This window comes from Gobio gobio (genome assembly GCF_949357685.1).
Source record: "Gobio gobio genome assembly, chromosome: 24".
NCBI lineage: Eukaryota > Metazoa > Chordata > Actinopteri > Cypriniformes > Gobionidae > Gobio > Gobio gobio.
Window position 1 is genome coordinate 1,524,253 of NC_137120.1, and position 14,973 is coordinate 1,539,225.

Consider the following 14,973-nt stretch of genomic DNA (forward strand, 5'->3'; position numbering starts at 1 on the left):
TGATTGGTAAGAAGACAACGATATGCAAATTCGTTTTTCGTTACTGAGTAGAGTAATATGTGCTTAAACACGCTAATTCATGCTAGCAGTGTGCTAAAACATGTTACAAACATGCTAGAAAAATCCAAAATAACATTACATAACCAACTGAGTGCGTGTCGTTATAGAGTAGCGTAATATGTGTTAAAACATGCTAGCAAAATGCTAATTCATGCTAGCAAAATGCTAATTCATCTAGAAATATTAAAACATGCTACATTTCAGTTTCGCTGTTGTGCACTATATTTTAAAACATCCCAGCATAGCTTTAAAACATGCTAGCAACTTGTTAATTCATGATAGCACTGTACTAAAACATGTTGCAAACATGCTAGCAAAATATAAAACATTGCTAGATATGCTAATGAGGGTGTGTCGTTATAGAGCGCAGCGGTCAGAATCGTTCAGACTCTCGCTTGTTAATGAAAAACAAAACTTTGTCATACATTTTTTTATTTATTTAGCATTTCAATATTTTGTTTCGATTCTGCGAATCATAGCAACGCTGCATGGTTATTGCGCACTATATTGTTGTTAGCGAAGTGCTAAAGCATGTTAGCAAACATTTTAAAACATATTAGCAATGCGTTAAAACAGGCTTAGAACATGCTAAAATATACTAGCAACATGTTAAAGCATATTAGCAAAATGCTAAAACATGCTAGCATCATGTTAAATATACTAGCAATGTGTCAAAACATCACAGCAGAGATGTAAAACATGCTAGCATCATCATAGCATTTCAACGTTTTGTTTCGCCGTGCGCACTATATTGTTGTTAGCAATGTGCTAAAGCATGTTAGCAAAATTTTACAACATACTAGCAACATGTTAAATCATGTTAGCAACAAGCTAATTAATGCTAGCAAAGTGTTAAAGCATATTAGCAACATGTTAAACATTCTAGCAATGCGTCAAAACATCACAGCAGAGATGTAAAACATGTTAGCAAAATGTTAAAACATGTAAGCATGTTAAGCATAGCATTTCAAGGTTTTGTTTCGATTTTGTGAATCGTATCAACACTGTTTCGCTGTTGTGCACTATATTGTTGCTTGCAACACACTAAAGAATGTCAGCAACATTTTAAAACAACCTAACAATGTGTTAAAACCTTCTATCAGCATGTTAAGTCATGTTAACAACATGGTAATTCATGTAAGCAATGTGTTAAAGCGTATTAGCAACATGCTAAAACATTGCATCAGAGCTGTAAAACATGTTAGCAAGTGTTAAAACAACATGTTAGCAACATACTCATTCGTGATAGTAACATATTGAAGCATAGTAACATTCTAAAACATACTAGCAGTGTGTTAAAACATGCTTGTAAAATACAAAATAATGCTAGATATAAAATTGAGGGTGTGTCGTTATAGAGCGCAACGGTCAGAATCGCTCAGTCTCGCTTGTTAGTGAAAAACAAAACGATGAACTTTAGAAAAATTGTTTAGTTGGCATTTCAACATTTTGTTTCGATTTTGCAAATCTTATAAACAGTTTCGCCGTGCACACTATATTGTTGCTAGCAATGTGTTAAAGCATGTTAGCAAAATTTTAAAGCATTCTAGCAATGTGTTAAAACAGGCTAAGAACATGTTAAAACATACTAGCAACATGTCAAATCATGTTAGCAACAAGCTAATTCATGTTAGCAATGTGTTAAATCATGTTAGTAATGTGTTAAAACATGCTAGCAACGTGTTCATTCATTCTGGTGTAACGGAGGTCAGCTGGTCGTCGCTGTGCGAGTAAACCTCACTCCTCTGATCTCAAGAGACGCTCTAGCGACTGACGCTAGCGGTTGTAGCCTTTAGCCTCTGTGTTAGAGAGTTGACTCTCATGCGGGCGGACCCGGTTTCGAGTCCCGCTTGGAGAGGGCGGGTCGAACAGGAGGGGTTACACTAGTACAGTCTAAAACATACTAGAAATGTGTTAAAACATGCAAGAAACATGCTAATTAATGCTAGCAACATGCTAATTCATGGTAGCAATATATTAAAACATGCTACAAATGTGTTAAATGAGGGTGCACTGTAAAAAAAATCCCCGTAAAATTTACGGTAAAAAAACGGCAGCTGTGGTTGCCAGAACTTTACCGTAGAAAATACGGCAGTAACGTTTTAGGTTTTTAGGGATAGCACCATATAATATAAAGGTTTATAATGTAAAAATTACGGTTAATTTTTTTTTATTTTAAAGTTTGAATCCGTATAATTTAAAGGTTTATAATGTAATGATTATGTTTACACTGTAAACAATTTACGGTAAAAAAACACATTTCATTAACTGAAATAATGTTAAATTACCAACCTATTGAAATACAAATATCTGTTCTGTACCTTTGATATATACGGACAACCACCAATCACAGTGGAGATGAGAATCATGTGATGAATCAAAGCTCATCACAATACTAATATATAGAAGGTGCTCAGTGTCATTCACACACACACACACTAAACGCCATCATGGTAACACACAAAACTTTGGATACAAAAATGCAATAAACATTAATTTAACAATATCAGATGTAACATAAAACCCTAATGTACATAACTGATTAGAAAAAACAAAGAAGAAACAATAGTTATTGCAATGAAAATACATCAAAGGCGAAGTGTCACGCAGGGAATTCTGGGAATGTCAATTTACGGGTTTTCACTGTAAATTACACAATGACTTGTTCTTTTTCACTTCCAAAAACTGTAAATTTAACAATATTTTACTGTAAAATTATATGAAATGTAAGGTTAGATCTATTACAGTTATTCACTGTATATAGTAATGAAACTTTCTGTTAACCAATTAACTGTTTTTTTACAGTAAAATACCGTTAAAATCACAATCATTCTTTACAGTGTGTGTTGTTGTAGACCGCAACGGTCAGAACTGTTTGTTCAATTTTTAAAAAAGAGTTTAATTGTGATTTGAGCGTTTTGTTTGGCTGTCGCAGGCTACCCTCCGTTCTGCTCGGAGACTCCTCAGGAGACGTATAAGAAGGTGATGAGCTGGAAGGAGACGCTGGTGTTTCCTCCGGAGGTGCCGATCTCAGAGCGAGCTAAAGAGCTGATCCTGCGCTTCTGCTGCGAGGCGGACCATCGCATCGGCGCGGCCGGCGTGGACGACGTCAAGAGGAACGGCTTCTTCGAGGGCGTCGACTACGACCACATCAGGTGCGGCTCTGTGGCGTCTGATGAGCGCGATCATTATGCTGCGTTCACACCAAACGCGAATAGAGCGTCTGGCGCGAGTGATTTCAATGTTAAGTCAATAGAAAGGTGCGTTGACGCGCGTCTGGAGGTCCCGCGCCGCGCGAAACGCACCTTCCGCGCCGCGGGGAAGGACGCGAATCCACCTCATTCGCGTGTCCAGTTCGCGCGAATGACGCGAATTGAGCGTCTTGCGCGATATGCACGTTACACAGGAGTGGTGCTTTTGTGCATTCCCGCGTTTGAAGCGAATTCGTGTCTGACGCCTGAGTTGAAAAATGTGAACTTTGGCGTCAATCCGCGCCGTGTTAACCAATCAGGAGCCTGCTCGCTGCGGTCACGTGGTAAAGTGACGTGATGAGAAACCCTGCATAATTTAAAAATACTAGTAGTGTGTCACAAAATGTAGTTTTAATACTTTTTCAGGTGAGAATGTAGTTGTTTAAAGCTCAAATCTGTGGTTTATTTATAAAGAGAGCGCATATTTAAAAATAATAATCGTGTGTTTTTGGAGTTGTGAGATCCAGGCGATCAGCGGCGCTCAGCGCTCATTAACCCCAGCGAGAGCAGCCTTTCCTCAGACAGTCCGTCTGCCGCTGGCTCTGATGTCTTGTGTGGATCTAACGGGCGATTTTTGGTGTCATGGATCTATAATTTGTTGTCTGCCAAATCGTTTTGACTGAGGGCAAAGAGAAGTTTCATAACTTTATGTTTTAGGATATTTAAATATACATGCAGTGAAGATAATGTAGGAGTTGTCTGGACCACATGTGTGTGGCTATTAAGGTTCTTTCACACTGGACGCGATTTTGACGCGCGAATAATTCGCGCAATGGTTTTATTTTTTGATCAGCTGTTTGTGTAATGAGAGCTTTCACACCGAACGCGAATGTGCTGTGGCGAAAAAACGATGTTTATTTTTTTCGTTTCGATGTCGATTTTTTTTAACACTCGCAGCGACAGAAAAGGCTTAAACCAATCACATACAAGGAAACAAAGGTGACGAAATGTCCAGTTGATGTCATTAGCCATTCAATCAACATTAACCTTTGCCAGGTGTCGCATTTCTCACGAGATTACAGCTGCAGTTGTGTTTACAGCTGTGTTTGCCCACTGTAGGCTACAGATTACCATATTATAATCAATACATTTAATTTTTTTTTTTTTAATCTAATTGCGTCCGCGACTATAGAAAGTGAATGTGTTTCCGTCAGTACGACTGTGGCACTTAAATGTTTACATTGTGACTCAACTGGAAACACAGCAGCTCCGGATCGAGCCGTTCCTTTAGAGAGTGTGTGTGTGTGTGTGTGTGTGTGTGTGTGTGTGTGTGTGTGTGTGTGTGTGTGTGTGTGTGTGTGTGTGCGTGTGCGTGTGCGTGTGCGTGTGCGTGTGCGTGTGCGTGTGCGTGTGCGTGTGCGTGTGCGTGTGCGTGTGCGTGTGCGTGTGCGTGTGTGTCGTCAGATGCGCTGCTACCGTCTCTGTCTGGAGGAGCTCCTCAAATTGTCCCACGGACATTTGAAAGTAAGTGCGAAACCGGCCATGATAAAGTTTTAGCTCCTGTAGAAGATTCGCATCCTCCCCTTCAGACTCTGTTCTGTAAGACTGGGTGCAGCCAAAACCTTCTTCTCTGTTTTTTAAAGAAAATTAATGATTGAATGATTACGTGTCCGTGTTTCTCAGCTGTCGCCGCGAATGTTTTGGAATGTTGGAGTTCTGAAACGTCGCAAACTCGCATCGCGGCTGGTGTGAATGGTTTTAACGCGAACTATTCGCACACGAAATATTCGCTTTTTTCGCTTTGCTTTTTCGTTACGCGTCCGGTGTGAAAGGGCCTTTAATGCTTAATTTATATTTTTAATGAAAATGAAAAGAGGCAGTGGTGTTTTATGACATATTTCTCCTGGAGCGCCTTGAACGCGCGTCAATTTCGCTTCCAGCGCTCGATTTCTACGCGCGTCCACTTCGCTGCGGACGCGCGAATGCATTCAAAATGTTCGCGTGTGAAACTAGACGCAATTTTGACGCTCTATCCGCGTTTGGTGTGAACGCAGCATTAGGGCTGGGTAAAAAATATCGATTTCTCGATTTTAATCGATTCTCACTTTTACAAAACAATATGCGGCAGAGCGATCTCACGCCACAGCGCCAAAACGGTATTTATGTTTTTGAATTTTGTAAAAAAAATAAACTAATGAGTTCTTGGGATTTAAGAATCGATTAGTCTATTTTTTTTACGAAATTCAAAAACATAAATACCGTTTTGGCGCTGTGGCGTGAGATCGCTCTGGCTCAGCTCTAGAGAACCGGCAGATGAACGGATCTTCTCTTCCGCTTTAATACCAGTAACAGCGCAAAATAAACACCAATGAGCTTCTGAAAGTGTGTTAAAGATACAGGACAACTTGCCGAAATCCGTATCATGTCACATAGAATCGCTCAATCAGTGTTTCAACCGCAGAAAGACGTCAGTAAAACGGCTTACAAGTAAACAATGTCACAGTCAGAGAAACCATATCCAGTGTCCATAAACTCGCTAGTCAGCTAGAAAAATTAACTCTAGCTAATTATATGCACATTACAGAGGATATTCATTGTCAATGTTCTTCAATATTTAATAAATCTGGCAAGTTTTTATGACAGACAACTTTTAAATGTTTATATTTCAAAAAAACTAATTGGAGTAGAATTATGATTATGTATTTTAAACATAATTTAGTGTCATTTAAGTGTTTGTATACAAATCTGTTCATTTGTACCTTCAATATTAGTCGGCTAATGTAGTATCAACTTACTCCCATAGTTTACAACATTAGTTCAGAAATTAGTTTTCCTTGAGAAAATGTTCCATGTATTATACCTGATACATATCCAAAATAATCCATATTAAATTGAATCAAAAATTGAATCGAATCGAAAGCTTGTGAATCGAAATCGAATCGAATTGTGAAATTTTGAGTTCTCCACTCGTTCGCAGGGAGAGACCTGCGGCGATCCCCATCGAGATCAAGAGCATCGACGACACCTCCAACTTCGACGAGTTTCCGGAGTCCGACATCCTGCAGCCGACAAGTGAGACACACACACACACACACACACACACACACACACACACACCACTGGGCTGCACACATTCCCGTTCTCACCATACGAGTCTGAGCCGGTTTCAGTTCGTAAAACTACACTAAACTATCTGTTTAATCATGCTAGCAACATCAATTCATACTCGCTATGTGCTAAACATACTATCAACATGTTAAATCATGTTAACCAACATGTTGGTGCTAGCAATGTGCTTAAACTTGTTAGCAAACATGATAAAATGTGCTGGCAACATGATAGCTAATAATATGTTATACATTGGCAATGTTAACATGCTACATCATGCAAGCAATGTATTACTTTTTTAGTGATGTACTCAATCTTTTGCAAGCAGCGTGCTAAAGCATTCTAGAAACATTTTAAAACACACACTAGCTATGTGTTAAACATGCTAAAACATGTTAAAACATACTGGCAACATGCTAATTCATGCTACTAATATGTTCATTTGTGTTAACAAAATGCGAACTCATGTTAGCAAAATGTTTAATAATGTTAGCAACATGCTAATTCATGTTAGAAGCTTGTTCAAACATGTTAGCAACATGTAAAATCATGTTAGCAATTTAGCAATTTGTTAAAATCTGTTCATTCAAACTGTTAACTCATGTTAGCAATATATTAAATGTTAACAACAGGTTAATTTATGTTAACAGTGTGTTAAAACATGCTAATTAATGCTATCAACATGTTACCAAAATGCTAATTCATGCTAGCAAAGTAATAAAACATAGTTATAATGCGTTAAAAATGCTAACATGTTAATTTCTGATAGCAAATGTTAGCAAACGTGTTAAAACATGCTAATTCATGCTAGTAGCATGTTAATTCATGTTAGCAACATACCAATTCATACTAGCAATGTGCTAAACATACTAACAACATGTTAAATCATGTTAACAAACATGTTGGTGCTGGCAATGTGCTTAAACTTGTTAGCAAAAATGCTAAAACGTGCTAGCAACGTGATAGCTAATAATATGTTAAACATATTGGCAATGTGTTAAACATGCTAACAACAAGTTACTTCATGCTAATTCATGCTACTAATAAGTTCATTTGTGTTAGCAACATGCTAATTCATGTTAACAAAATGCTAAATAATGCTAGCAACATACCAAATCATACTAGCAATGTGCTAAACATACAAGCAACATGTTAAATCATGTTAACAAACATGTTTGTGCTAGCAATGAGCTTAAACTTGTTGGCAAACATGCTCAAATGTGCTGGCAACATGATAGCTAATAATATGTTAAACATTGCCAATGTTAACATGCTACATCATGCAAGCAATTTATTACTTTTTTAGTGATGTACTCAATCTTTTGCAAGCAACGTGCTAAAGCATTCTAGAAACATTTTAAAACATACACTAGCTATGTGTTAAACATGCTAAAACATGTTAAAACATACTGGCAACATGCTAATTCATGCTACTAATATGTTCATTTGTGTTAACAAAATGCGAACTCATGTTAGCAAAATGTTTAATAATGCTAGCAACATGCTAATTCATGTTAGAAGCTTGTTCAAACATATTAGCAACATGTAAAATCATGTTAACAATTTGTTAAAATCTGTTAATTCAAACTGTTAAATCATGTTAGCAATATAGTAAAATGTTAACAACAGGTTAATTTATGTTAACAGTGTGTTAAAACATGCTAATTAATGCTATCAACATGTTACCAAAAGGCTAATTCATGCTAGCAAAGTAATAAAACATACTTACAATGCGTTAAAAATGCTAACATGTTAATTTCTGATAGCAAATGTGCCAAATCATGTTAGCAACATGTTAAAAAATGCTAATTCATGCTAATCAGAATAACCCATATAAAAAAAAAACATGATATGAAATCAAGCTAGCAAATTGCTAATTCATGCTGATGATGATTTGCCATCCAGTCGTATCCGACTCTTGGTGATCCTATCAGCCTAATTCATACAAGTAACATACTAATGCCAGCAGCTTGTTAAAATATGTTAGCTACATGTTAAACTATGCTAGCAAAAATGCTAATTCATGTTGAATTATCAATGAATCAATGAATTATCATTTTGCTAACATGTTTTAATTTATAACATGAATTATCATTTTGCTAGCATGTTTTAATTCATGTTATAAATGCGTTAAAACATGCTAGCAACATGTTAATTCATGTTATAAATGCGTTAAAACATGCTAGCAACATGTTAATTCATGTTATAAATGAATTAAAACATGCTAGCAAAATGATAATTCATGTTATAAATGCATCAACATGCTAGCAATATGTTAATTCATGTTATAAATGAATTAAAACATGCTAGCAAAATGATAATTCATGTTATAAATGCATCAACATGCTAGCAATATGTTAATTCATGTTATAAATGCGTTAAAACATGCTAACAAAATGATAATTAATGTTATAAATGAATCAACATGCTAGCAACATGTTAATTCATGTTATAAATGCGTTAAAACATGTTAGCAACATGCTAATTAATGCTAGCAACTTGTTAAAAATGCTTATTCATGCTAGCAATGTCTTTCTCTTTCCACTTCACTAAATCTAAAGCTTATAAAATGTTCAAACTTTCATACGGCTTCCTCAAGCCAGCATCAGAGTGAGTTTAGGACCTTTGCTCTGTGATATGAGTGTAATGTAGCAGCGCACAGGGTTTCTGTGGAGTTGATGATGTATGTCCAGATGAGCTGATATTGAGCTCTGGTCTGAACCGCTTTCTTGCTCTGTCGAGGTCCGGCGGTGGCGAGCAACCATCATCACCCGGAGTCGGACTACAAGAACAAGGACTGGGTTTTCATCAACTACACCTACAAGCGCTTCGAGGGCCTGACGGCCAGAGGGGCCATCCCATCCTACATGAAGAGCGGGAAGAGATGAGGGCCGGTGGAGAAACTACAGGAAACACTACCAAAGAGAACATGTGTCCGCCGCTTCATCTACACCTTTATTTATGCTCTGCTCATCAGAACTCGTTTTTATGCTGGAAATCTTCAGGTTTTAGCCGATCGAATGCCTTATCTTCTTTATCATGCGGTTTATTGTGCATTATAATGACAAATGATGGGATCAGTCCCATGATGCAGTAGTGGTACTCATGTTTGAAGCGTTAGATTTGACTCTCACAGGTGCGATTGGACTCATGTGCTTCACTGGTGTCGGTACGCCAGGAACACGCCAGGAACACGCCTGGAACACGCCTGGAACACGCCCGGAACACGCCCGGAACGCACCCCGGAACGCGCCAGGAACACGCACGGAATGCACCCCGGAACGTGCCCTGAACACGCACGGAACGCGCCCTGAACACGCCCGGAACACGCACGGAACACGCCCGGAATGCACCCCGGAACGCGCCCTGAACATGCACGGAACGCGCCCGGAACACGCCCGGAATGCACCCCGGAACGCGCCCTGAACACGCACGGAACGCGCCCTGAACACGCACGGAACGCGCCCTGAACACGCCCGGAATGCGCCCTGAACATGCCCGGAATGCGCCCTGAACACGCCCGGAAAACGCCCGGAACACGCCCGGAATGCGCCCTGAACACGCCCGGAAAACTTCCGGAACACGCCCTGAACACGCACGGAACGCGCCCTGAACACGCACGGAACGCGCCCTGAACACGCACGGAACACGCCCGGAATGCACCCCGGAACGCGCCCTGAACACGCACGGAACGCGCCCTGAACACGCACGGAACGCGCCCTGAACACGCCCGGAACGCGCCCTGAACACGCCCGGAATGCGCCCTGAACACGCCCGGAACGCGCCCTGAACACGCCCGGAATGCGCCCTGAACACGCACGGAACGCGCCCTGAACACGCCCGGAACGCGCCCTGAACACGCCCGGAACGCGCCCTGAACACGCACGGAACGCGCCCTGAACACGCACGGAACGCGCCCTGAACACGCCCGGAATGCGCCCTGAACATGCCCGGAATGCGCCCTGAACACGCCCGGAAAACGCCCGGAACACGCCCGGAACACGCCCGGAATGCGCCCTGAACACGCCCGGAAAACTTCCGGAACACGCCCTGAACACGCACGGAACGCGCCCTGAACACGCACGGAACGCGCCCTGAACACGCACGGAACACGCCCGGAATGCACCCCGGAACGCGCCCTGAACACGCACGGAACGCGCCCTGAACACGCACGGAACGCGCCCTGAACACGCCCGGAACGCGCCCTGAACACGCCCGGAATGCGCCCTGAACACGCCCGGAACGCGCCCTGAACACGCCCGGAATGCGCCCTGAACACGCACGGAACGCGCCCTGAACACGCCCGGAACGCGCCCTGAACACGCCCGGAACACGCCCTGAACACGCACGGAAAACGCCTTTGAACACGCCAAGCTGACGGTCGGGCAGTTTTCGTGCTCGGTGTGTTCCGCACCGTCGGCTGACGCTGGTCCTCGTCGGCTGTTTTCCAGCGATTCGACATGTTGAATGGGCGACGCCGCTTGTCGGTCAGTCGGGCCATCTGATCGTTCTGATTGGCTGTTCTGCTAGTGAACCGCCGTCTGTGGTGATGAGATTATGAGGGGATTTGTTTATAGGGTTCACAGGTGTAATGCGTTACCCCCAACACTGGTAACGGAGGTCAGCTGGGAGTTGCTGTGTGAGTAAACCTCACTCCTCTGATCTCAAGAGATGCTCTAGAGACTGACACTCGCGGTTGCGGCCTTTAGCCTCTGTGTTAGAGTGTCTGACTCTCATGCGGGCGGACCCGGGTTCGAGTCCCGCTTGGAGAGGGCGGGTCGAGCAGGAGGAGTTACACAGGGCAGCTCTTCCGGTGTAATGAAGACGACCGCCACAGCCGGTGTGGAAGCTCTTTCCTCTACGCAGACCCTAGGGGTGTAACGGTACACAAAACTGACGGATCGGTACAGCCGATTTTTAATTTTTTTATTTTTATTGGTTTACATAAAAAAAAAGTGTGTCCTTAAATGAATTAAATTATAACTAAAAGTTTATTGAAGATATTGCTGTAAGTTATATAGGGAGCCCTTACTTGCACATTAATATTAAAGGTTAACAACAGAGGCCAAACTATTAGCCTAAATTCTGTTGCTATTTATTTTAGGTATAATAATCAACACTCAAATAACACATTGTGTGCAAACATGTCAACTTCACATAAGGCAGTATTTGCTTCTAAATCTAATTATAAAATAGTTTTTTCTGCAATTGGATGTTGAAATATAATCATGTATAAACAGTGTGTGTCATGACAGGTTTATTTAAACATGAAATAATCAAGACATCATTAACAGGTTCAGGAGAATATAATGAATATAACGGCTAATATAGGTCATACATTTAGTGAAAGAGTTTCTCTAGTGAATATGATTCTGTGGACACTGAATGACTGCCTGAGGTCATGTGATGCTACATGACATTGTTTAGTTTACAGCAGTTATATTGACGTCTTTCCGCCGTTGAAACACTGATTGAGCGATTACACACATATGAAACGTGACAGTGAGTGGTAATGTGTCCTCAATATACCTGCAGATGTTCATTCTTTAGGAACAGATGATCGCGTTCACGCGCCGCCGCTTGAACCTTAATCAGTCGCGCCACATTAAAGAACGTCAAAACGGCATTTATCATTTGAATTTCGTGATCAAATGGACTAAATACTTCATATGTTCGTGTGGGAACTCGGATTGAAGTGTGTTCCGCGCTTAACTCCGACTGTTAACTCTTAAAGATTGCATTCGGAAACCGTTCGGTACACGCCTGCACCGCACAGAAAGCCGGTTCGGTACGCATACGTGTACCGATACACCCCTAGCAGACGCAGAATGGACTGAGATGTGAGCTGGTGGTCCGGTGGGTTAAACCATGGAACTGACACACAGAAGGTTGCTGGTTCGATCCCAGCGGTCACCACCAGTGTGTCCTTGAGTCCATGTTGCTCCAGGGGGATTGTCCCTGTAATAAAAGCGTCTGCCAAATGCATAAATGTAAATGTAAAAACCCAGACGCTTCTGCTACTAGTGTTAGTGTCGGTTTGGTGTGTTCCTCGCTTTGATTCAACGGTACTTTCTTGGAAAAGATTTTTCAGACTTTTTTGTATTTTCCAGCATGCAGTGCATCATTAAATATGTTTATATTGATATTTAACCATCTTTAATAGTGTTGATGTTGTTTATATCTTCAGTATCAGTGCCTTCTCTTCATGTCAGGTTATAAATATATGCAATAAAAATGCTTTTTGTTCACTTGTTTCAGTTTTTGAGTGAATTCACCCTTTGCTGTAAGTTTAATTGACAGGCGATCTGACCAATCACATCGCCGAATCTGCCGTTTTGTCCGACGAAGCAGTCAGGAGAGTTAGCAGATTAACGTCGGAGGACTTGAACTTGGAAAAACGGTGTGTGCTGACTAGGGTTAGGTACCGAAGTCGGTACTTTTAAGGGCACCGACCGAATTACGTCGGTACTTCCGAGTACCGATTCACATTAACAATCGGTACCTGAGAACGCATCTGGTGATATAGAGGAGTGTCTGTGAATATTAAACCGCAAAAAGACTATTTAAATACGAATCCTGCGTGTCTCTGTGCGAATGAAAGCCGTAGAAGCGCGATTTACCTCACACACACACACACATCACGCTCACTATCACTATGACGGTTTCCATCATGTTTCCATCTCTGCCGTCTCATTCGAGGACACGAACGCACGACCGTCATCTCGAGCCACTGAGAGTCACTCTATGAGCATTTTACCGTTTCATTTGAGAAAAACTATCTTCATATGATATCATAAACACAGAATTTCAAAGGAACGGCAACACGTCAAAATAAAAGTCCGGTTTATCTTGACAAATACATCACTGTTGTACAGTAGAATTTAGATACGTCTCAATTAATAATACTAACACTAATTTTAAAAAACTAGTTTTAATTTTAACCGTATAAAGCTCAGTTGTGCAGCTTTGTTTGACAAAAAAGTTTAATTAAATTAAAATTATATTAATGTCTTAATTTGATTACCAGAAAATACACAACACATAATTTGTGGGAAATCTTTTCATAGAAATTAAATTAAAAAGAAAAAAATATGGTTGTTTTTATGAATTAAATTGAAGTACCTAGTAGCCGACTATCTAGTAGATATTACAGTGAACAAACATCACAGATAATGGCAGACGGAGAGCAGGGCAGCTCTGGCATAATGTCAATAACACTTCTATAAATGACTTACAGGTTCTTTACAGTTATTGATGTAAACATCCCTAAAGTATCGGAAAAAGGTACAACCCTAGTGCTGACGTCTCTCCGCGGGTGAAACAACATTTATTTTAGTGTTCATTCATGTTTATGTGATGCTTATCAATGAACTAGATTCAGAGATGATCGGTTCACGAGCAGCGATCCCCACACATTAAAGAGCCACAAAACACTTTGTTTAAATTTCTTTAAAAGAAATGACAATTTCAAAGTTAAGACTTTGTTTCATATCAAAAGTAACTCGCTCTGTCCTGTCTGTCGGCGTGTTGTCAGTGTCTTTACTCCGCGATGTTTTTTCTCTAGGCCTGTCGCAATAATCAATATATCGCACAATATACATGACGTCAATCATGTTTTGTGATGCAATATATCGGCCATTTTGTTTACATGATAATGAATGTCACCAACATTTGACTCGATTGTGCTGTCATCCGTATCACCAGGTGAAAAGCCGCCATTTTAGGCGTTATAGTGTTTTCCTGACCACTACTGATGGTTTGGAAGAATAAGCCCAAATGGACTCGATTTCAAAGCCGCGATCGCCTGATCCGCCAACGCAGAATGACGAGCTTAAAGCCGCTTCACAAGGGAAAATGTTTATTTACTATTTATTCAATTTTTTATTTAGGATAATTAATTTTTTACCCTTAATTTCCATGATCTAAAGAATTAAAGGTTGTCATTTGAAAGTGTGTAGGTCTGCATTATTATGCCGTTATATTAGGATTATATATTCAGTGGTCTTAAAATAGTCTTAAAATGACAATAATATCGTTTATCGCAATCATTTCTGGGACGATATATCGCGGAACAAAAAGTAGTTATCGTGACAGGCCTAATTTTCTCTATGTGAGAACGAGTGTGTGTGGCGTTTTTCTTCTTAAAAACATGCTAGCTATATGCTAATCGTGTTAGCATCATGCTAACCAAATGCTAATCGTGATTACGAAACTTTGGCGCGCTACTCCTCCGGCACCGTTTGTCGTAGACCCATGAATGAGGTGTCAAATCGTGCGGCTTATTGAGGAGAGGTGTGCTATATCTCTTCTAAGCGATCGGGCGTACAATGTTTTTTTTCGGCGGGCGAAAAATCTTCCAAATTGGGTCCCCATAGACTTAAGATAGAGAAGAGGTTGTGTGATCATATCTCTGCATCAGAAAATCACAGAGACTTGGGGCTGGGCTCATTTGAATCGCCCTATCAAGCAGCTAATAAGTACTGACCCAAAAAACGTCATAGCCATGCCCTAGCAACCTGTTACAGCACCCTAGCAACCATACATCAACATTAACGAGCCATATCTCAACACAAGAGCATTGTAGAAATACAGAGTTGGGCTCTTTTACTCAGAC

The 14,973-nt window shown here is 40.7% G+C and overlaps 1 protein-coding gene across 2 annotated transcripts in view; it reads left to right on the forward strand.

Annotated features, from left to right (window-relative positions):
* Positions 1-12,607, forward strand: part of stk38b (serine/threonine kinase 38b) — a 26,913-nt gene extending 14,306 nt beyond the window's left edge. For both annotated transcript variants that reach the window (XM_079807895.1, XM_079807896.1), the window contains exons 10-13: positions 1-6; positions 2,996-3,215; positions 6,229-6,323; positions 9,102-12,607. The exon at positions 1-6 is cut by the window's left edge and continues 112 nt beyond it. In XM_079807895.1, the coding sequence (XP_079664021.1) occupies positions 1-6; positions 2,996-3,215; positions 6,229-6,323; positions 9,102-9,247 (467 nt within the window). In that variant the 3' untranslated portion in view covers positions 9,248-12,607. The remainder of the gene's footprint in view (positions 7-2,995; positions 3,216-6,228; positions 6,324-9,101) is intronic.
* Positions 12,608-14,973: the final 2,366 nt, after the last annotated feature.